The sequence below is a fragment of the Gossypium hirsutum genome, chromosome A12 (assembly GCF_007990345.1).
Source record: "Gossypium hirsutum isolate 1008001.06 chromosome A12, Gossypium_hirsutum_v2.1, whole genome shotgun sequence".
Taxonomy (NCBI): domain Eukaryota; kingdom Viridiplantae; phylum Streptophyta; class Magnoliopsida; order Malvales; family Malvaceae; genus Gossypium; species Gossypium hirsutum.
Genome location: NC_053435.1, coordinates 80,562,867 through 80,587,907, shown reverse-complemented (window position 1 = coordinate 80,587,907; position 25,041 = coordinate 80,562,867). Strand labels below are relative to the sequence as shown.

Genomic DNA, 25,041 nt, shown 5'->3' with positions numbered 1-25,041 from the left:
GCTAGAGTATGAAAGCCAGCTTGAAACCTCTTCCATGGCTATTTTTCAGCTGATGAAAATGAAGAGAAATGAAGAGAATTCTAGATATTCCATTCTAGTTCCCTTTTTATTTAGTTTTTCCCATTTTTCCCTTATTTCCTCAATTTCCCTTATTTTTCTCTATTTGTGCAGCCCAAAATATCTCCTTTAGGCTTATTTTCACTTTAGGTCCTTCCACATTTGACAATTGAGATATTTAATCCTCCTAGAAACTTTTACACCTTTTTCAATTTAGTTCTTTTTATTTAATTAATCACCCAAACGTCAAAATTTTCTAACAAAATTTTAATACTACCTTATCGACACTCCGTAAATATTTATAAAAATATTTATGGCTCAGTTTATAACACCAAAATCTCGATACTTTTTTTTCTTAATTTCTTGACCAAATAAATCTTTATAAAACACAATTTACTATTTCAAAAAACTTTTAAAAGCTACATTTGGCTCATAAATATTAAATAATATAATCTATGAGTTCATTTTTTGGATTTGGTGGTCTCGAATCACTATTTTTGACATCGCTAAAATTTGGGCTATTACATCACAACCAAGTTATTGTTTTAGAAAAATAAAATTAAAACTCTAGTTTTTCCCTAAATTTATTTTCCACTGTGTTTTCCTAACACAATTTTTCAACACGAGCACCATTGGGAGAGTGTCTCAATGGACCTCTTCGTAGGGTTCCTGAAGGTCAACTGTTATGGATGCATTATGGTGGTTGTCGACTGATTTTCAAAGTATGCGACCTTTATTCTCAAAGTATGCGACCTTCATTCTTGCCATGAACTATTGTCTGACCGAGGAGGTAGCCCAATTGTTCCTAAAGCATATGGTGAAATATTAGGGCATGCCTCAAACTATAGTGAGCGATTGAGATGGGAGATTTACAGGACATATGATAAAGAAGTGGCATGCATCCTTGCCAACTGAATTTATAGGCAACAATATCACATGCCTAGGCAATAGTACCTTGTCGAGTGGAAGGGGCTACCTGATGTCGAGGCTAGTTGGGAACCAAGGGATGCCTTGTGGCAATTCAAGGATAAGATTAAAGATTTCCATGTGGAAGGAGCAATGAGGATGTCACTTAATCAAATGGGGGAGAATGACATGTCCTAGTAGAATTTGGCATCCATTCAGGCCACCAAAGAGCACCAAAAGGCTCAATTGTACTCAAAGGGGATTTTGTGGCCTACATGGACCATAGGGCCTTGGAGCATTCTAGATGGATGTAGATAAAATTGCCCACACTTGACCATACTCCTTGTATAACCTTTATTATGAGTAGCTAAGAGATAGTAGAGATTAGATCTCCACCGTCCTTAGTGGACCTTATATCTCAATCTCAGCCGTTGATGTTTTCGAGCTATACCTATAAACAGAGGGACACCCCAACCTCATTTGTACACACAAGCCATTTGAGAAATAGGAGTCTCACATTCTCTAATAGCTTTCTTGCTCTCTTGTTCTCATTGCCAAGGTTCTTATGGACGATCTAATTTAATGAGCAAGACGCTCACTCGAAAGCTTACTTAGGCATACTAGCGATTGAGTTTCCAAGCCTAAGGTCGTATAGTTGCTTGGCCAAATCTCTAAGCACATGACACGACTGCCATGTATAGAGTTTTGTCCAATTTGTTGGCTTTAGTCTGGATTATACTAGTTCTTATTTCGGTAGTGCTATAAATAGTTTAATTCTACTTTGTCATTCTTAAGACATTCTATGTTGTAATAGTTCGATACTTGTTGTTCCTCAAATATATATTTATATTTGTACTTTGATTGTACTTGCTTGCAACACTTTCAAAAAATAAAATAAAAAGTATTTGTATTGTATCAATTACGTCATTTAATCAATCTAATCGTGTTAAGTATATTTTGAATCTAATGTAAAGCATATCTGAAACACATGGATCAAATTGTAAATATATGTATACTTATCACATAGACAATTTGGATTTAATGTGTTAAAAAAAAACAATGTCAATAAAATTTAGAAGTGTTTGTTTAATACGTCAAATTTTAGTTTTTTTTATATAGTAGGTATATAATATTTATAATTTGATATTTGTATTTTAAATATGTTTGATGTCAAACTTAAGTTAATATTTATAAATTTCGAACCATAAATAGGATGATAATGCGCTTTAACGCACTCGAACACACGTCCTTCTACATTGATAATAATACTCATGCCAATCAAACTAAGACTCAATTGATGAGAATATTAACATATTTAACCTCACAATTTTACAGTAATTAAACTAAAATTCATTAGAGTAGAGGAAATTGATGTACTCATAAACCTTAAACTCCCACCACCCACGAAATTCTTCATTTGAAAAAGACTTAAACCTAATTTCATTTAATGTGTTACTTATGTTGAGTTTAATCTCACCACTAATAATATTTTTCTCTTGACAAAATCAGTGGGAGAAAAAGCAAATCATTTTGGTTAAATCACAATTATTCATGCTATTTGAATTTTATTATGTGTAATTATTAGTTTATTCAATTATATCTCACTTTTTATTTGTTTATATTTTATATTAAATTTTATTTTATTTTATAATTAATTAAATATGTATTTATATTTGTAAACTTTAAAAAAAAGTTATATACAAATCATGCGAGAATCCTATCTCTTGATTATTGGCTAAGTCGAGTTAGAATATACTTGTCAAAATTTAACCCAAATTAAAATATGAGTGGTTATATCTATAAATAGTAAATCCAAACTCTTTTAGATATGTGATAGTAAAATAAATTCGTATTTTTAATATATTTTATTTTTGGCTAATTATTGGATAAAATGCTATTAAATTTGGATTTTTCTTATCAGGAAAGAAGTTGTTGTGTTGAATTCAAACTCTTACAAAAATGAGTTAAATTGGAATAAAAAGCAAAGAGGAGGGCTTGATTGAAAGATTAAAAATTCAAAGATAGTCCTAGATAAAGATTGAAGGGTTAAAGATATTTTTTCAAAAGTGGCTGGATAAAGATTGAAAGATTTTTTATATTGTTACAATTTTGTAATTAGTTTAAATTTAATCTCTAGTTTAAATATGATTTTTAAATTTTGAATTATTTAATGATAATATTTAGGATTATTCAGTGATAATATTTAGGAAAAATCTAACTAAATTTTAGCACTAAAAATATGTATAAATACCACAGCCAATTGAACACATACATGTTTGCCTTTAGCATTTAATAAAATTCTTTATTTTTTTCCCCATTTATGCATCATACTCAATTCTCTGTTTCATTCTCTCTTTTTTTTTTTCTTTTGTTCCAAGGCCTTTTTCCTGTCTACTTTCTACAATTCCATTTAAACCATTTATTTTTAAAGTATGATTTTTTTCATGATTAACTAAACTATTTTTAGCCTTAGCCCAATTATCGCTTCGACAAAGTAATCGTGAGATATGAACCAACACTAAATACTTTACAATTCGATATTCGCTATATTTCCAGTATATGGGATAGTACAAATTCATCCCCTCAAAGTTGATTTGATTTCAATTCAAAAAGCACGCGTTTTGTAACAACCTGTTTTTAGTGAAATTGGAACAGTAGTTCTGGGACCACAAATTCGAAGTCGAAAAAATTTATTATTGTTATATGGTCTACGGTATGATAGAAATACCGTAAAAAAATTTCGTTAAGAAATTTTACCGTTTACATACCTAATTTAATGAAAATGGCTTAATTACATTAAGTGCAAAAATTGAGTTCTAATAGCTATTGGTATTAATGGCTATATAATTTTAAATTAGAGGTCCTTATATAGCAAATAAACCATTAAAATGCTTAGTGGATAAGCATGAATAGTCATCATTAGAAATTTCATGAAACATTAAGGTTAATTTTGGGGATTATCAATTAAAGTTATGATAAATAAAATAAAATAATCTATTATCATCATTGATAGAAAGATAAATTTGTATTTTTAATATATTTATTTTCGATTAATTATCAAATAAAATGCTATTAAATTTGGATTTTTCTTATCAGGAATGAAGTTGGTGTGTTGAATTCAAACTCTTAAAAAAATGGCTAAATTGGAACAAAAAGCAAAGAGGAGGGCTTGATTGAAAGATTGAAAATTCAAAGATGATTGGATAAAGATTGAAGGGTTGAAGATTTTTTTTAAAAGTGGTTGGATAAAGATTGAATGATTTTTGATTCAAACTCTTAAAAAAATGGCTAAATTGGAACAAAAAGCAAAGAGGAGGGCTTGATTGAAAGATTGAAAATTCAAAGATGATTGGATAAAGATTGAAGGGTTGAAGATTTTTTTTAAAAGTGGTTGGATAAAGATTGAATGATTTTTGATTTTGCTACAACTCTGTAATTAATTTAAATTCTAGTTTAAATTTGATTTTTAAATTTTGAATTATTTAGTGATAATATTTAGAAAAAATCTAGCTAAATTTTAGCACTAAAAGTGTATATAAATACCTAGTGACTACAACCAATTAAACACACTTTACCTTTTGCATTTAATAAATTCTTTATTTTTATTTTCTTTTCTCTCTTCCTTCGTCACCTCTATTCTTTCATTTTTTTTCTTTAACTTTTAGCTTTTTGGTTTAATTGCCTTCCAAGGCCATTTCCCTTTTCACCTTTCACAATTCCACAAAACCATTTTCAAAGCATGATTTTTTTCATGATTAACTAAATCCTTTTTACCCTTAGCTTGGTTATCACTTCAACAAAGTAATCGTGAGATATAAACTCACACTAAAGACTTTGCAATTCGGTATTTGCTATCTCTCCAGTATATAGGATAGTACAAATTCGTCCCTTAAAACTGATTCAATTTCAATTCAAAAAGCACTTGTTGGGTTGGAATCGTTTGGCATACAGTTAGATTTTATCAATAGAGATATTGATTGGATTTAAACGACTCACACAGTAGAGGCCGTTAATTCGAGTTGGGCTTTTCAGATCGCAAGACTGTCGAAGTTTTAAATTACGGGTACGTGCCACGTGGTTGGAAATTTGACAAAGGTAGATTTGCAAGTGATACAGGGTTCGACTACGAGAGGAAGTGTCGAAACCATTTTTTTGAGAAAATGAAGATCGACTTTTAAAAGCAAATGTGGAGTCGCCACCAATCCTTTTTGTTTAAGTGTGATTGGATCACTTAATAAGACATTTTATTCTATTTAAATCAATTTTGGCTTACGTAAATTTGAGAAAACGGGTTTAGGAGTCGGTTATGTATGAGGAAGGATTGGCACCCTCACTACGCCCAAAATTGGTACCAAATTGATTAAGTACTGTCCTTATGTCTAAGATTTAAAACTATTTTTGAAATATGGTTCCTTTTAAAACACTTGAATGGCTCAAGTTGGTCGTCAAAATTCTCTTGTTTCAAGGGAATACAGCATCACATCCAGCACGATAGGACACGAGTCCTTTATACCTTCGAAAACATGATAATTTTTTTACTTCCAAAAGTTTATATGTTGAAAATTACAAAAGGATGCCCAATTATTTAGTCCAACGAAAAACCAAAACCCAGCACGGTAGGGTACGATTCCTCGAATTTCCAAACATTGAGCATTGCCTTGTTTTAGAATTTAGAAAACACGAGTGAAATTCTAAAGGAATATTTGATTATTTTGAACAAACGGGAAATCGAAACCCATCACGATAGGTCACGATTCCCCGAATTTCCAAACATCAAACATTGCCTTCATTTTAAGGAATTTTCAAATGAATTATTGTAAAACCAACTTAAAACGCATTAATTTGACTTGAAATAAAATGGAATAATTAATCTTAAAACAAAAAGTTGTAGATTACAAAGTAGCATTTGTAAACAAAAAGCGAAATCATAAACATGGGACAATATGCACAAATAAAGTACTATACTTGGTGAATGAAGATAATATAACCTTATTTAGCCAACTAACAAAATGAACAATTAAGTATGACTAATCCAAGACGTAACCAAATTCACAAGCATGGGTGAACAACAATTGATTTAATAATACATAAAACGAATAAATGTGGTGCAACAAATATACATAAAATAATATGAAAACAATTAACACGAAACAATATAGAAATTAGGAGTCAATATAATGTAAAAACAAATCAAAAAACATTAAATGTATGAAAAATTTTAAAATGAACCACATATACTAAGGTTTGAAATAATTTTAAAAAATATGCATATATATATATAAAGGAGTATTAGAATAAATATTATAAATAAAAAAAGAAAATTAGAGTAAATAATATACAAAATATTTTAAAAAAACAAAACATGTCTATTTAGAATTAACAGTACACATAAACATACAAAATCATAAACAATATACAACAAGGTAATAATGCATGGAAAGATTTTGAAATAACAAATATGTAATAAAATATGTTTTTTAAAAGCTATATACGCAATTAATTAAAGATGAAATAGATATATAAATATATTTATAAGATATCTTGTACATAAAATATCATAAAATTAATAATGCATATTGAATATAACTCACTTTATCATAAACTATATATATATATAGATGATTTAGATTAAATATTATACCATATCTCAAGGCATGAAAAAGAATACTGAAATAACGATTATATACTTTAGACAAAAATAACAAAACAAAGTAAAATTATCAAAATAATTTAAAATGTATATATATAAAAAAAATTTTAAAAAAATGAATGTTAAGTGGACTAGAAAGTAAATTATACCGATTAAAAAGACTCAATTAAAATAAAATTAAACTAAAAGGGATACTTAAAAAAATAAACCATTGAAATTAAAAGAAGGTCCAAAGCGCAACACGCGCGAATGTACAGGGATCAAAACTGGAAATATCCCCCAATCCCGACACGTTGCGTTGAAGCGCTAATTAAAATGAAAATATGTGCACATTACGAGACTGAATTAAAAAATGAAATAAAACAAATAGCCTGCAATTGAACAATCATGCGAATGGGGAGGACTTAGTGCAAAATTATCCCTCTCTGCAGAAACGCGAGGATCCCAAGGGTAAAGGAAACAGATCGGGTCGGGCAGGCCTACACGGTGCCGTTTCAAGGCTACAGACACATGCCTTAAACGGCGTCACTCCATGTCACCCTTAAAAGAGAAAAAATAGCTTAAAAAAAAAAGAAAAAATCTGCATTCCGACGGAGCAGAAAGGGAAAATTAGAAACCCTAAATATCTGCCCCTTTATTCAGTCCACCATTCAGCCACCACTCCACCACTGGGATCGATGGACGATGGTCTATGGTGGTTCCTTTACTTCTATGTTCAAGGTTCGTCAATTTTAACCTCAAAGTCCCCCCCAAACTTCGATGACAACGAAGGAGATGGGGATTTCAGTGGCTCATTCACGAAGGTAAGTCTTCGTTTTGATTTTATTATGCTAAGAAATCACATGCAAAATCAAGAAAGATGAGCAAATTCGAAAGAGAGAAAAGTATGAGGCACCCGAAATCACCTTTTGCTAATTTTTACCTTTTCTTTTTGGTATTTTTATTTCAGTGCGCGTAAAAAAATTAAAATGGATTGTTCACGGCTTTATAGCCGAATGTTCAAAAGAATAAAAATACAATTTTTTTCTCTTTGTTCTTCGTATTGGCTGTTGCTCTGCTACTGTTTGTTTTTTTTTCTCGCAGGTATGGAGCGTGTGCTGGCACTCGGAGTAGGGTGCACAGAGGTCGCTCGTGGTGGTCGTACGGTGCTGGGGGTTGGGGTTTGGCTGCGGCGCAAAGGGGAGAAACCCTAGGGTTTCTTTTTGTGCTTTAATTTTGGGCCATTTGGGCCTTGTATTACTAGGCTAGGTTTTAGGTTTAAGTCGCATTTGTTGTTGGGCTATGGACCATTGTAATTTAGGTTATAATTTTGGGCCCTGGACTGTTTAAAATTGGACTTTATAATACTTTTATTATAATTTATTCTCTCTTTTTTTGTTTTGTGTTTGTACAGGCCCGGGCCAAAATTGGGCCTTATAGGAAGAGTTGGCAGTTTGAGGAATTCTCGATTACTATAACCAGCTTATCAGTTGGAAGGAAAAATTTATTTTAAGGATCAATTCAAGATTGGAGTACACCGAGGCTAAGGCTAAACTTAAAAAATATTTTATTTATCCATTTATTTTATTTTCGTAAATTTATTTTTGCATTTTCGAATATATTTTTATTTTTCGTATTTTCTTATTTTATTATCGTAATCAATTTAAACCCCCATTTTTAATTTTATTTTCAGCACTTCTACGCACAGGTCATGAGCACGACTGTGACTGAGACAACGATTCTAGTCACGGAAAAAGGTGAAATTAGATAGCCAGTCCCTGTGGATTCGACCTTACTACTCTATACTATCAGTTATTGTTATTTTGTCATAGGAATTTACATTTTGTGGTTTCGACGCCCATCAATATGCTCTTATTATTTATAACTTCTTCTTTTGTAAAGGAAGATATATGTTATCTTTATTTAATATTTGTTAATCTCGTTTATAGTTTACTTTTATTAAAATTTTAAACATAAACAACTTAAATATTTTTAATAATTATATTATAAAATTATACATTTAAGTTTTTTATATAATATAAAATATGTAATATATAAGAAAATGAAAAAACAATTAACATATTATAAAATTAGAGAACACGTCATGCTAAACCTATCTCGTATTCTAAATGAATTTTTTTATTTTTCACTTAAACTTAATATTTTTATTCAAACCCTCTTATATATCGGATCAATTGAAACCAATAACTTCACCCTTGATTAAGTCTAGTGTTTAAAGATTGTAACTTTTTCTCTTTTCCAAATTTTATTTAGACGAGACTAACTGTTTAGTATATTATTAAAATTGTATTTCAATATTTATAATTCAAATTCGACTCATATTAATCCGAATTTGTTAACTTTTTGCTTTAAAAATTTTCAAACAATCAACAATGTAAAAACTTCCATCACTATGGATAATTATATTATTATGTGGTCTAAAATTTCTTTTTTTTTTAAAAAAAAGAAGGGAAAAATAGTAAATAAATTATATTAAAGATCAAGGAAGAAAAAAAATAGAAAAATGCTCATCGCAATTCAATGACTTCATCATCTCCACATACTCCAACATCAATAACCATGGTGCCTTTCTTCTTTGTAGGTAACACCCTGCAACAATTCCTCCTTGGAGGCTGCACAAAACATACACAAGAACAAGGTCAATCACCCATCGATGCTAGATTTGAGCTTAAACCTTTGAGACCTTGAATGAATTAGGGTTAAACTTTTCCAAATAGTTTATGAAAGAATAAACTTTTTTACGGGCAATCGTATCACTCTTTAAAGTTCTTACTTGAACAAGATCGAAAATATTTAGTTCTTAATCAATCATTGTTAACCTGAAAAAGTCCTTATCCAAATAGGTCTATAAAAGTTTGATCTTTAAGTGACCATTATTTCCAATTCCCTAATAGTCTCAAAGGTTTAACCCAACATTTAACTATGAATTTAGTCTTTCTACTACGTACAAATTTACACTTAAACTCTGAATTTTAATTTAATATAATTGAATTAGTAGGTCCAAATTAATAACACTATTAATTTTTACGTTACTATTATTTGATCACTAATCAACTATGTTCAATGGATAATATTAACATTGTCTTAGAAATAGTTTCAGGCTATCGGTTTAAAGATAACAACTAACAATGTTATTAATTTGGATCTAATGATAATATCATAAAATAGAGCAACCAAATTATGCCAAATTAAAGTTTATAAAGCAACATTTAGTCCTTGAACTTGACAATTATTTTTCAACAATTCGCCCATGATTTTTTCTAGTCTACATTAATCTTGGAACTTAATAACTTTTTTCTAATTTAATCCTTAAACTTGGATTCAGTTAAGGTGGGATGACATGATACTTTGATGTAATCCAAAAAATACAAAAAATAAAATAATGTATATTTTTAAAAAAATCACGTGAATCTAATAGTGCCACACCATTAAACCTTAACAAAATCCAAGTTGAGAGACCAAATGGAGAAAAATTACTAAGTTCTAAGGTAGACAAAAAACAAATTTAGGGTCCAAAGTGAAAAAAATTGTCAAGTTCAAAGACTAAACATTGTTTTATCCTAAAGAAAAAGAGTAAATTTCAAATTTCAAACTAAAACCATAAATTGTAAACAAAGAATTTACCTTGTCCCATAAATTCGGATCGGGTTTTCTATAAACCTCAACTCTCTCAATCCGAGAAGGATCCGCCATCTTCCACTTGCAATCCGGGTTCGAAACTTGGTGCTGAACATGCTCGGAAACCGTCTGGTTCATTACCTTGTTGTACGACACTTTAGACAAGTAATAAACGAACGGTTTTTGGCAGACATGTCGGGTAACGGGTCGGGTATTAAAAGCAAAACCGGTGTAATCCGCTCTTTTGTACCAATTGAGGAAAGTCCTGGCCGGCATTTCCATTTCTCTCACTGAGAATATGCCTCTGTTTATTTGAACCGTGTAGCCCCATGAGATCGAAACGGTCCAACTCCGAGTTTTGTCGTAGCAAACCGATTGTTGCATCAATGCAGCCGAGTCAAGGTTTATTGGGATATTGAGACGTTTAAGGGCCTGGACCCGGTTCATGTTGGGGAATATGGGTTCGACCTTGTCTAGGTGGTGAATGGAGACCAGTGGAGCAATGGGGTGGGCGGATAAGAGACCCAAGAGGTTGCCAAATACGTCGTACTGATAAATAAAAAATAGATCACGTTAAAAACAATTAATAGTTTGAATTTGATCCGGAAATGATTTAAAATTATCTAAATTTAATCCAAAAATCAATTAAATTGATTAAATGTGTAAGTATGGAGGGTTATATTTGTTGATTTTTTAATTTAGATTAAATTAATTAAATATGTAAATGTTAAGGACTAAATTTATGATTATACTAATAAAAATTATTTTAAATTGATAAAAAATATTAATATTGTTGTTGATTTTTCTTAATTGCTCACTTTTGAAATTAATAATGACTAAATTGCTCCATTATTCTTCAGAGGAACCAATTTACTTAATATTAAAATGCGGAGGGATTGCAAAAGTCTTTTTTCCAATTAAATTCAATTCGGAAATGGTTTGAAGTGATATAAACCCAAGATGAATTGAAATGGAAAATCACCTAAAATCAGACCCAAAAAAATGATTAGAACTCGAAATGGTTTGAAATGACTGAACATAAGATAATTGAATTTGAAAATTAATTGACAACTTTTAATGATTTGAACCTAAAATAACCTAAAAAGTGGCATCTTGGCTCACCTAATCTAACTTAACCATAAATAAAAAAAAACCTTTGAACTTGCCTAAATTAAACTATAAAATGATTAGAAATTCTAATCTAAATTAATTTAATTCAAAACTAAAATGGTTAAAGCGATCATAAATGATCAAAATGACTTAAAACTAAAAATTATGAGACCTAAAAGACTAAAATAAACTAGAATACTCAAACCCAAAATGACGTGAAAAATATTGAATATCAAATGACCCAAAAAAGTAACTTGAAATGACCCGGCCTTTATGTGCCCCAAATTAAAAAATTAACTTATAATTCAAAAAATTTAAATTTAAAATGATCTGAACTTGAAATGAACTCAAACTCAAAGTAACAAAAACCCTAAATTAATTTGGACAAAAAATGAGTCAAAAATTCCAAGACTTTGAATTAATCAAATTCAAATTAACTTGGTGTTACAATCAACTTAATTTGCCTAACCCGTTTTGAATATAAATTTTTTTAATTATGTCCATCCAAATCTATACGCCTCTATATAAATGTACCTTCTTGCATCGGCAAGGGGTGAATATGTTTTTTTTTCATAGTAGATAAATGATTAAATTTCAATTTCGGTCTTTTTATTATACTTTAATTTGAAATTTAATATTATATTTTATTTTTTAACATAATTTACGCTCTATAATTTAATGATATTTTTAATTAATTCAAATAGTATATTAACTTTTTTATTAAAAAGTTATGTGATTATATATAACTTTGTACAAAATTTTTTAAAATTGAAAATAAAAGTAAGAAAATTTAATTCCAAATATATGATGTGTATAAAGATTTAAAGCTATGGTTGTCTTAACCGATTCAGAGAAATGTATTAGATTAATTGAGCCGCGAATCGATATAGAGTATAGACTAATTGAATTTTTTAATATTTATATTTTAATAATTTATTTAATTAAAATCGTATCAACAAGCAAACTAATCAATTCAATTTGCTTAAAGTATATTTTGAGCTTGAAATTTTTAGAGGTAAAACTAATATAAGGAGATTAGGGAGGTAATTATGGGCAAAGCCATTGAATTTTGATTCAACCAAAAAGTAGTTGAAATGCGCCACTTACTAAGAATATGGGAAATCGGATTATTTTCAAATAAAAGGCACCAACATTGATGTTAACGCGTGTCTACGAGTTATTGTCCTACACGAAGACCAAGAAGAATCAAATTTTACTAAAAGACAAAAAAGGAGAGCATAACATCGAAAACGTCTCTGTGAGGCTACAAGTGTAAAATGGGGTCCAATTGTTCTTTTTCTAAAATAAAATAGGTTTATTTATGCCCCAAACTCCCTGTACTTTTAAGACTTTTGAATCTCAGTCTTTTCTATATTTAATTTTAGAAACTCAAACTTTTTCTTTTTGGTTTAATGTGCAATAATATACAATTGCATACATAGAATTTTGATTTGATTTAATTCTTGTAAATTATTAATATAATTATTGATATAACATCATTTAGGTTTATATAAAATATACATAAATAATTATATTTATCCAATATAAAAAATAAATTGATGTATTTATTTTTTAATGTGTATAATTAAATAAAAATTAAAGTTTCAAGTATATATTTAAACTATAAATAGAATTTTACGTATATAATTATACCAAATTAAAATTCATATATACTTTTAAGATTTATCATTTTTTTAAATTTAATTGACGACACTATTAAATGAAGTTATGTTAAATTTGAATATGTAACATTTTAATCTATATTATTATTTAAGCATTTGACTGAGTTAAAACCCCCCATTAATTGAGTTCCAACTCAATTATGAAACAGTAAAAACCCAAAATTAATTTTATTAATATTTCTATCTTTCTACATTCTTATATTAAATCAATAAAAATTCTTATATTAAATCAATAAAAATCCATATATAATAAAACTTTTAATAACTATAATGATGTAGTATTTATAGTTTGGTTTAAAAATTTGAGTTAATATAATTTTTAGTCCATGAACGTGCAATTAATCTTACTTTGATACATATATTCACTTTAGTATTTAAACTTAACAATTAAAATTATTTTAGTATTTAAATTTGAATTCCACTAAATTTTAACGATGTGATGTTATTAAACTTTTATATTTATTAAATTTAATGACCATAATAAATTAAATTGTCAAGTCTAAAACTTAAAAAATTTCGATTAAATTTTAATCTTTAAATAAAAGATAGAAGGATGAGACAAGAACAAATGGTAGGGTTTAATTGGGTTTAGGTTCCACCGTCTTTAAGGTTCAAAAGGGGCGGTCAAGAAAGTGATAAGCATGGCCGATGATGATGCTCAAAAACATGTGAATAAAAACACAAGTCTTTCAAGAGCTGTGTGCCTTGTCAATGCCGTGATATACGATGATTGATGAGAATTAATTAACAACCGATTTTCCTATGCTTATTTATTTTTCAAAAATATTTAATTATTTATGATTATATTTTTTCTTTTCTTTTTTTATTATTAAAATTTATTAATAAAAAATATATTATTTCTATAAAATATTATATTTAACTGTAATATTCAATAAACCCAAAAAAAAGGGCTTTCAAGAAAAGGAATTAGGTTTACATAGGAATTAGGAATTTCACTTTTTTATTTTTTAAAGACCTAAAAATAAATTCAACAACTCACTTTTAAATAAAACCCCAAAGAAGTAGGATTATAATTAGATTAGGTTATTAACAAATTCAAATTCAATTATTGCACTATCATCTAAAACACTTAAAACTTTCATCATTGAGTGAATTTAGGTTTGTTTACTTATTTATTCAAGTATATTTGGGAATAAAGTGCATTAGCTAAACCCAAACTTATTTTTAAAAGTTTTGGGTTAATATATTTTTTATATATTTTTTAAATTTATATTTAAATTTAATTTCGTTGAATTTGGTACTCAAACCAAACAACATTATATTATTTAACGAATGTTTGACACATATATTCCAATAAAGAAAATATCAACATTTAATTGGAATAAAAAATTTAAGTACTAAATTAGATGCTAAAACTAAAATTAAGTACTTGATTGAAAAAAAAATCAAGTATTAATTTCAAGTTTATGTTTTAATGTTTTCTAAAAGTTATTAAAAATTATATAATTATTTTATTTATTAGTGTTTATTAATTTTTAATGGTGCAATTAAATATAAATCCAAATAATTAATTGATAAAAAAAAGAAAAAGAAGCAGCAAACCTGGTGAAATCCCGGTTCCTTGGTGAGTGGTACACCGAGCTCAGCCATGCAAGCATGAATCCGATCATCGGAGCCGTACAATCCCGGGTATCTCTGTATACACCGGTCTTGCATTTTAGCAAGTGCTTTAGCCAAAGGGTAACTAATAGCAAAACCTCCGCCGCCGTAAGCCATCCCGTAAGAGAAATTAATGTTCTGCAAATGACTCTCCGACGAACTTCCGATGTAATAAAACTGATTATGGTCGTATTTCGATAAAACCCGGACCAAATTATCGGGTACGAAGAACGTATCGTCGTCTCCCATAACGAACCACCTCACATCGTCCAAACCCAACCTTAAAGTCTCCGATACTATCCGGGATATCCTTATGGCCGACCGGTGACCCTTTGGGTTATTGTATTTGAACTTTGAAGTATCGCCTGAGATCATTTTTTGCGGCAAAAGATGGTCGTCGATTCCGGGTTTTACTCCCTTGTCTAACCAGACGACACCGCGCATCTGGGCTTTCCACCATAACTTGATGTAATTCTTCCTATGATCCCATAATCGAGCTGAGGCTGCAATGCCGAAAACTATCTGACGAAGAGTTGTTTTCGATGAGGGGCTTGGTTTTGGAGATGGAACTGGCGGTGGAGCTACGGCTACCTCCTCTCTTCCGCCGTGGACGGCGGTGATGATATTCAGGTCTTTATTTGATGAATTAGAGAAACTTACGGTGTAGAAGATGCAGAGAATTGAAATTAAAAGGATTGAAGAAATAAGAAATTTGGGGAAAGTGGTGAAATGGTTTCTCATGGTTTGATCCCATGGGAAGTTATCTTCAACCTTTGGATTGTTTTTCATGGTGGGAATTTAAAACAAAAAGAAAGGGGGAGTAGATTCTGGGTGTTGAAGAAGACAGTGAAAATCTGATCTTCGATTCCTTGCTCTAATTCAATAACCAGTGTTGATCATAGAGTAAACATGGATTTTTCATAAAGAATCTATGAATTAAAGAGGGAAAGAGTGGTGAAAAAGGAGAGAAATTATATGCTGAAGTTGCAGGGGGAATATTGAATCTTTATATAAGGCTAAATAGCAGACTTAAAATTGGATTAATTTAATTTTTGGTCCTTGAATTTACTAACCAAGCCCATTTTGGCACCTATTTTTTAGGGTCCATTTCAACACATGAATTTTAAATTAAGTCTATTTTAGTCTTTAAATTTGAATCATGTAAAAATGTGATGTTATGAGATTTTAAAAATTATCCCATATCATCTCTTAAAACTTAAAAAAGTAATATTTTTAAATTTTTTAAATAATAATAAAACGTAATTTTATAGTTTCATTCTCATCCTATTTTTATGAAATCCAAATTTAGATAGCAGTGAATCAATGAAAAATATAAATGGCAAACTAGACTTAATTTTCCCTTTAAAATCCAATCATTTTGTTTTAAAATAATCTCTAAGCTCTCTTGGTAGCTAGATTAAATTTGGTCTAATTTTGTGTTTAGTCCCTTTAATATATTGAAATTTAAATTAATCCTTTTAATTTGGAAAAGTTTTATCTTTCATTTCTAAAATAAATTTATGAAAGCTTTTATAGCATTAATATTCAATCCAAATTAATATTTTTTTAGGATAATACCATTATTAACTATTCATATTAAAGTGACGACAAATTTTTATGAAATTGTTAATAGTATTAAAAATATTGTTTTTTTCTTTTAGTCAAGAAAATAGCAATAGCGAGGCAAAATGGCACTCTAATTCAAAGCAGGCAGCCTAGAATCCACCATAAGCAACTCCCTAACTAACGGCGGGGGATCCTCCAATAGATAAAATTGTAATAACTCGGGATCTACATTTTTTGTTAATAGATTTGCTACAGTATTTTGAGTTCGAGGAATTTGTCTGACACGAACTTCCCAAAGACGAATAAGCATGCTATGTATCATTCTAAGTTCTGTCAGCTTGCTATCCACGACACCTCTAGCAAGAATAATCTCAATAACCAGGTATTGTCACACTCCAACTCCCGAAATCTTTTATCCCATGCTAAGCGAAGCCCTTCAAGCATTGCCCTTATTTCCATCTGAAATATTGTACTTTCTTGAATCGTTATTGTAAAACCATATTGCTACACCATATTAGCATCTCTAATAATGCCTCCAATAGAGGCACAAGCCCTTGAAGAGAATACAACACCATTAGTATTAAGTTTAACATAACGCTATTCTGGACGCGCCTAATATGAATCTATTGCCGTTGGATGAGAATAACAAGGTTCGGAACACGATGATAAAACATTTCGTGTCCAACTTGTGCCTTTATCCACAATTTCTTGCACACAACTGTGGCCGTCCAAAAAAAATTTTGATTCTTCTAAAGTAGGCAACAAATAATGGAAAATAAAGAATTCCAAATGATCCCATCATCAAAACAAAGAGTAACATCTTTCAAATTCCATTCCAGCCAATCTTTAAGAGGTAGAGAGAAGAAAAGTACTTGACTTTAACTCGGCATTAACGTTATCCAAATTGCCCTTGAAAAAGAGCAATCCTTCACTGCATGGAATTGGTTTCAACCCCACATTCACATATTGGGCAACAACTACTAATGGTCATATGCCTTCTCACTCGTTCCTCATTAGTCAGAAGCCTATTCTACCAAAGGAGCCACATATTAGATTTTGACAACTAGTCAAGCCATTAAAATCAATTTGTTACAGGTTATTATATGTTTCCTTGGATGAAAACTTATCACTTACTATCCATTTTCAAATCAACTGATCTGACGCACTTGTCAGTGATGGCGGAATCATAGCTGCAATATAATTCAAAATTGAGCTAGGAAGCCATCTCCTCAACCTCATCCGATCCTATCCTCTTGCGACATTCACAACATGACAAACACGTAATGCATCGACTAGCTGACCTGTGCCAATATAGAAATCTTTGAGCGGTCTATGCAACCTTAGCCAAATGCCATTACAAAAATTAGTCGTCCTACTATCGCCAATGGTCCACAAGACATTCTTTAGAACTTCAGGCCATACTTTTGTCAAAGACCTCCAAAAAAAAAAACAATTGGTCCTTGTAATAGACACCAGTAGTATCCGATCCATATTATACTCCTTTCACAAAACGCAAACCCAAAAGGCCTTTATATTTGTCAACAACTGGTAGCCTAGTTTGAGAAGAAAAACTTCATTCTGATAAACTAAATTTTGCAATCCAAGGCCCCCTATTTCTACAGGACGACAACAATCATCCCAAGTTAAAAGTGTCGGTTTATGATCCAATGAAGTTGATCCTCAAATAAATTTTTGAGCGTGCTTCTCAATTTCTCGACATATAGAGACAGGAAAATGAACAGTACCCATAAAATAATTGGGTATAGCTAACAAAACAACATTAGCTAACGTAATCCTACCTACAAGAGAGAGCTTCTTTGCGTCCTATTCATTGAGCTTCCTTCAAACGTTATCCACTACAAAATCAAAATTCTACTTTCCAACTCTCCCCTAGAGCAATGGCATGCCTAAATACATACCCAGATTATTCACATGTTTAAAACCAATTATGTTGCAAATATCAATTACAATATCAACTGGAACATTAGGAGAAAAGAAAATTTAGGACTTACTTCTATTGACTTTTTGCCTCAAAAAATGGCAAAAAAATATTCAAAATATCATTGATTAAGCAAGCTTGCCCCCTATCAGCCTCTTCAAAAAGAAACAAATTATCTATAAAGAATAGGTGCATCAAAGCTGGCCCACTCCTAGACAACCAAAGCCATTTCCACCTTTCTTGTGCCATGGATTCCTCAATAAGATGACTCACCCTCTCCATATAGAATACAAATAAGTAAGGCGACAACAGATTCCCCTATCGAATTCCTCGTAAAGGCCTAAACTCGTATATAAGAGTACCATTCCAAAGCACTTAAAAAGAAGAAAATAATGACCTTGGCTAACAAATATGGAAGCCTCGCCTCCAATAATGCCTCCTTCTGAAAGTCCCACTCGATACGATCATAGGCCTTCTCCGAATCTATCTTCATAGCCATCCCAAACATCTTGCCCTTAAAATTCCTTAAAGAGTGAACCGCTTATTGCGCAACAACTATATTATCAATGGCACTTCACCCCATCACAAAGCTAGCATGATTAGAACTAGTAAGGTGCCCCATCAACGTCATAATCTATTTACCACTGTCTTGGTGATAATCTTGTAGAGTACTGTGCATAAATTGATTGAACGAAACTATGTAATTAGTTCGGGTTCAAAAACCTTCGGGATTAACACCAATAGGGTTTGATTAAGAGTAGGATTCATCAGATGACCTTCCAAAACTTGACAAACCATGGAGAATACTGAAGGACCAACCACATCTCAATGTAACTGGTAAAACTTAGCATGATAACCATCCATTCCATGTGCTTTGAAAGGGGCCATACCAAACACAACGTTACGAATTTCAATATCCAAAACAGTCTAATTAAGTGATTTTTATCTATCAAGAACAAACTAGAAACTGACCTCTGCACGGAAAACACTCATCAACCGAATAATCTAAAGAAAAAGATTAGTGAAGAACCCCACTACATGGTGCTTCAACAGATCATCATTAAAGCACTACTCGTTATCGTTGATTTAAAGCCTTCAATTCGATTTCTCCTCCGTTTAGCCAATGTACGACTGTGGAAATACTTTGTATTACGATCCCCATTATTAAAAAGTCACGTTGCACAAGATTTTTGGAGCCATAAAATCCCCTCATGTTTCAGAACCTCATCAATTTTCTGTCTAAGCTCTAACTCTCTACTATGAAATTTGTTAGAAACTCTCAACTCCAAAATACATTGAACACATTTAAGTTCAGCAGTGAGTTATTTTTTACGTTAAAAAATATTTCCATAAACTTTCTTATTCCAATCCATAACAATAGATTGAAACCTTTCCAAATTCTCAACAATCGAATCCTCACATTTCTAGTTGTTTCTTACTAAAGACTGAAAATCTCCATGAAGCATCCAATTATCCAGGCATCGAAATGGACGAGTACCATTATTTATCGCCAAATTCAAAGTCACAAGGATGGGTCCATAATCAGACTTAAGTCGGTGAAGATTTTTCACTCTATAATTAGAAAAAGACACATCTCAGTCTTCATTACAAATTGCTTTACTCTAGGTAAACTTAGACCCAATACAACCAAAATCCCAAAGACCATGATCAAAAAACAAAATTTTGTAACAAACTACAACCTCTACACACAGTTATAAATCTTCCTACCTTCTCCGAGGCATCCAAAATAAAATTAAAATCACCTGCAACCAGCCAAGGCCCCTGAATACTTAAAGCAAACAAACTTAAATAGTCCCATAACAACCTTGTTACAGGCCAATTTTGGGCCATTCATAAATTACCCAACCAAAATACAAACAATAACCTACCCTCAGCCCAACACTATCCTAAACCCATTAATCCCCTTAACCCACTTGAACCCAATTCAAAAGCCCATTAACCCATACCCACTAACCTAAACCAACCAAACCCACCTAAACTAAAACCAAACCCACCAAAACCCTAGCCCCATTGTCAGCTCCCACTTGCCCACTTGCACCTACCCGTGTCCCATCCACCACCGGCCTCTGCCACCACCAGCACCGGCCATACCCTGCAAGGCAAAGAGCACACGCAAACAACAAATTCTAGGGAAACAAAACAATGTAAAAATGGCTATAAAGCAAAAAACACAACAATTGTAAAGGATTTGGCAGTTTCTGAAAAAAAAAAGAAATAAGAAAATAATCTCAAATCCAGAGCAATAATAGCAATTCCATCAGTATTTAGATACAAGGATAACATCAAAGCAAATCGATATATCAAAGGTTGAGGAATCAAAAAGAAAAAAACCTAAGGTAATTTTTCATTTTAATTACTGTTTTATGCCATTTTTTACACATAAACACTAAAAAAACATTAAAAAATACATAGAAAGATATAAAACAAATAAATATAAAAAAATAAAAAAACTTACCTTTCATGGTGGCCGGCGCCGGCGACGGTTCGGCAACCGAACCAGTGACCGGCCCGTGGCCGGATTTCCCCTCTCTCCCCTCTTCTCTCCTTCCTTCCTTTCTTTTTTTTTCTTTCCCAGGTGCAAATGAATTTTTTTCAAAAAATTGTATCTTTTATAGAGGGCCAAAACGATGCGTTTTGGTCCCTCCCGGTTTAAACAAAAAATGCGCCGTTTTGGCCCCGAGACGGGTTGACCTGACCCGCTCCAGGTCAGGATCCTCGTGTTTTTGAGCGGAAGGGCAATTTGCACATTTGGCCCTTCATTTTTTCTGAGATTTCGTAATTAAGTCCCTATGATTTTGCAATTTGGCCCCATAATTTTCAGCGCCTTTCAATTTGGTCCCTACTGATACGCTGCGTTTTGAGGGGAAGGTAATATTGCTGTTTTGGTCCCTTCACGTCTCTCGCGTGTTCTAATAAGTCCTTTCTTCTTTATTTCTTTTTAAAATTCGCCCCTAACTTTGCTTTTGTTTCGATTTTCATCCTTTTTTTTACTTTTCCTTATTATTTTGTTTTAATTTCAATATTATTTATATTAATATATTTAATTAATGTTATTATTATATTTTTGGTATTCTATCACTATCATTTTACTTAATACTAACCTAATTATGTTATTTAGTATTATTAATGGTTTAATATCATTAACCTAGGCATTCATTAAATATATATATACATTTACGCATACATCCTAAAATTATATTACATACATTTGTAAATATGTATATATATTTTTTATCTACGTATATTATGTTTCTATTTTAATATATTATACATATAGTATTTATATATAGTACGTATATATTATGTATGTGTTCTTAATATTATCATATATTTATTTTAAATATATCTTTATGTAATGTTGTCAATAATTGTCTTTCTATCACATTATTATCATTGCTAATGTACATATGTATCGTATATGCTTTTATACATAGTTTATATATATTGTTAGTATTATTAGTTACATGTTTTATTCCATTTCATATATATATCTCCACTTTTCTTTTGTCATTGTTAATATTAACATGTGCTTATCTATATATCTTTATCGAATGTACGTGTATATTGGTACTTTTATTTTTTATTGTTGTGTATGTATTGTAATACGCATATGTATATTTTAAATCAATTGTATGTATTTTTCATGCTATTTCATGTATGTATTTTTATATAATCCTTATTTTTCTTATTAATACTACTATATATTTCATTATATATGTGTATATGTATATAGCGTAGTTTTCATTATTTCTTTTCAATATTTTGTATTATTTGTTTCTTTTTTCTTTTATAATATTATTGGTGTATATATTTCCTATGTGCATACATTCTTCAATATTTATTTTATATATATGTAAATATTATATATATATTTTAGCATTACAAGTTATATTTTTACTATTCTATATATATTTCAAATACTATATATAATATATCTTTAACATTATTACTACCTATATATATATGTTATTTGGTGTACATATATCTTTTATTGTTGCTATTTTTACTATTATTAGTATATGTCTGTTATATACGTATATTGTATATGTTCATTTTAAATATGTTATATATATATGTATATATTATGTACCCATATTAGTATTATTATGTAAACTTTTTTCATTCCTATTTTACGTACATACTCTTAACATCATCACTATATATATATTCATTGTTTCTGTTTCATGTTTAATTCTCGTATTGCGCTTAATGTCGTAAATATCTCTATCATTTTAATATTATTATCACATTGATTATTTACTTCAATCTATACCTAGCTCTTTCATTCATTTATTTTTATTCCATATCAGTTTTGCTTTGCATTACTTTGAAAGTCATATTCTTGTTTTCTAATTGATTTTAATAATCAAGGCAACGTACCGATTTAACATTAAGTCATCAATTTCATCGCTATGTTGGGTGAACATCAATTGACTCGTATTAAAACGGTATGTCCTTCTAAAAAATCAAAAGATTAAAAATTCTCATGTTTCAATCGGATCACATCTAAGTGTTACATTGAACTCGCATTTTTGAAAATCAAGACAACACGTGTTTATAAGATACTAATTTTGGGCGTCGCGAGGGTGCTAATACCTTCCTCGCGTGTAACCGACTCCCGAACCCTAATTTTTATCTGGCTTTTGACGTAGACCTAAACTCGGCTTTCTTTTTTAAAAAAAGAAATCTAATAGGTGTCCGATCACACCTAAGAAAAACGATCGGTGACGACTCCCTTTTATTTCAAAATCAAACCTCGGTCTCTAAACTTTCAATCAAACACCCTAATTAGCGACCAAAGCTAAAATTTTTACGTCGCTACAGCTGGCGACTCCGTTGGGGATGCATTTTTGAGAGTCGAGTCGGATTAAACATGTGTTGTCAAAATTTTTGAACTTCCTTGTTCAAATTAATATTTAGTCGTGATCTTCAAAATTTGTGTTCGAAAAAATTCATGTGTTTGCATCCTGCTGTAAATATTCTTTTAACTTGTTTTATCTTGTTGATTTTCAGCTCTAAGTTTTTTAGTTTTTGTAGTTTAGTTTTTTAATAAAACGTAAAGGTTTGTAAGTTTCTCCCCACACACCGTGCACTTGTATTTTGCATAACATGAGCTCTCTACCCGAGCTCTGTCCGTTTAAGTGAAAGTAAACTCTATGCCTTCGTGAGTTAACTCGTCCCTCCGCACAGGCTAGTGAATACTTTCGGATTACATATGACTTATGCTTTTGTGAGTTAACTTGTCCCTTCGCATAGGTATAAGTAAATGTAATCCCTCGAATTGAACTCGTGAGCCTGTGATGGGCTACGACCGAGGCTTTATACTAATCTTAGTAGATGACAGTACGGACAATTCAAGTACCTGTATAGAACCGAAACCACATATAGTAAACCGTACGAGCCACCTAATTAGAGCCATGCCGAACCTCCGTCCGTTAATAGTCACCAAAATAAGTACATGAGAGAAACGCCTCTTACCTTTTATTTCTTTGACATTTACACTTTCTATTTTGACTTTCTGTAATTCATATTTGTTGTACTAACCAAGATATTTATCTGTGTTCTTATTTTGTATCATGCATTATAGATATCATATTAGGAAGGTGTTGACTAGAGATCGGTTGCCAAAAAACGGGTTTCTAATGGAAGAGTCAATTATACAAACAACCGAGAAGAATACCGTGGTTCGGGACTGGTATCTAAAAACTCAGAAAGAAAAAGGGGATAGTCTAGTGGAGGGATGTATTGCCAATCTGCCCGAGCACTTAACTGTGAATGTTCGTCAGAATAGCCTTGAAGATTTGGTTCGGGTTTGGAATCAGTGGGACTCAGACACTAGGGGTATATTCACTGAAAGATATGGGGACATAGCCAACTTGATCGCTGTTAATGTAGATGAACAATTGATCCAAGCCATGGTCAGATTTTGGAATCCAACTTACCAATGTTTTACCTTCAATCGAGATGATATGACTCCGACTATAGAGGAGTACGTTGCTTTACTTCGTGTTGAAAATGTGCAATTTTATAAAGTATATGTGAAGGAGCCTAAGACGATGACCTTCAAGAAAAAATTAGTGAGATTGACAGACATGACTAACGCATGGGCCGAAAAACAGATAAAAAAGAAGAATGAAAATATTTGCATTCCATGGTCTTCCCTACGAGATTTGGTTTTGAACCATCCCGACATGTTGAAAAGGATAAATCTATTCGCTTTGGCCATTTACGGTTTGATCATCTTCCCAAAAGTCCTTGGACACATAGAAGTTGCGGTGGTGGATTTCTTCGAAAGATTAAAACAAGGAATCAACCCTGTCCCTACTATCCTAGCCGAGACCTTCAGATCCCTGAGTAGTTGTCGGAGGAAAGGGGAAGGACGATTTATTGGATGTGCGCAGTTGCTCAATGTTTGGATCTTGAGTCACTTCTGGAAAGTAGAACGCACATCGTTCTATATGTTTTCAAAAAAATTTGCCCCGTTGGAAGCTTATCTCAAGAAAGAATGGCCAAAGGAAGTCACTGAACAGCATTGGGTCTCAGTTTTTCAGAACCTTCACGCTGAGGATATAATGTGGAGAGCACTGTGGATACGCCCTTCAATTCCGCTATACAAGGTTGGAAATCAAGATTGGGTACCACTACTCGGGCTATGGGAAAGAATTGGATATGCTCCGTTAATAGTCTAGAGGTAATTTTCTTCACGATAATTCATACCCGCCATTATAGGATTAGCGCAGTTCGAGTTTGCTTTTACAGGTGAAGGCTATATGAAGAGGGTCCAAGGCGCTACAAAATCTTGGAAGGAAGTTCATCTGATGGAGTTGGCCCTGTACGCTGATACTCTCACTCAAGATTACGATGTATGGAGA

The 25,041-nt window shown here is 31.3% G+C and overlaps 1 protein-coding gene and 1 long non-coding RNA gene across 2 annotated transcripts; one reads left to right on the top strand and one right to left on the bottom strand.

Moving 5' to 3' along the window:
• The first annotated feature begins 6,832 nt into the window (after positions 1-6,832).
• LOC107923714 (uncharacterized) lies at positions 6,833-7,975 on the top strand. The gene is made up of 2 exons (XR_001691608.2): positions 6,833-7,416; positions 7,697-7,975. It is a non-coding gene; the product is annotated as an uncharacterized lncRNA (long non-coding RNA).
• Positions 7,976-9,062: 1,087 nt separating this feature from the next.
• LOC107923692 (uncharacterized) lies at positions 9,063-15,633 on the bottom strand. The gene is made up of 3 exons (XM_016853869.2): positions 14,587-15,633; positions 10,238-10,780; positions 9,063-9,225 (listed from the first exon to the last, which is right to left on the bottom strand). Exons 1-3 carry the CDS (start codon positions 15,430-15,432, stop codon positions 9,121-9,123), a joined length of 1,494 nt encoding a protein of 497 aa, XP_016709358.2. The 5' UTR covers positions 15,433-15,633; the 3' UTR covers positions 9,063-9,120.
• Positions 15,634-25,041: the final 9,408 nt, after the last annotated feature.

Coding starts and splice junctions, on each gene's coding strand:
- LOC107923692 (XM_016853869.2), bottom strand. CDS start 15,432: ATGAAAAACAATCCAAAGGTTGAAGATAACTTCCCATGGGATCAAACC. Junction 10,781..14,586: donor AGGAACCGGGATTTCACCAG/GTTTGCTGCTTC, acceptor TTTATTTATCAG/TACGACGTATTTGGCAACCT. Junction 9,226..10,237: donor ATCCGAATTTATGGGACAAG/GTAAATTCTTTG, acceptor TGTTTTGTGCAG/CCTCCAAGGAGGAATTGTTG.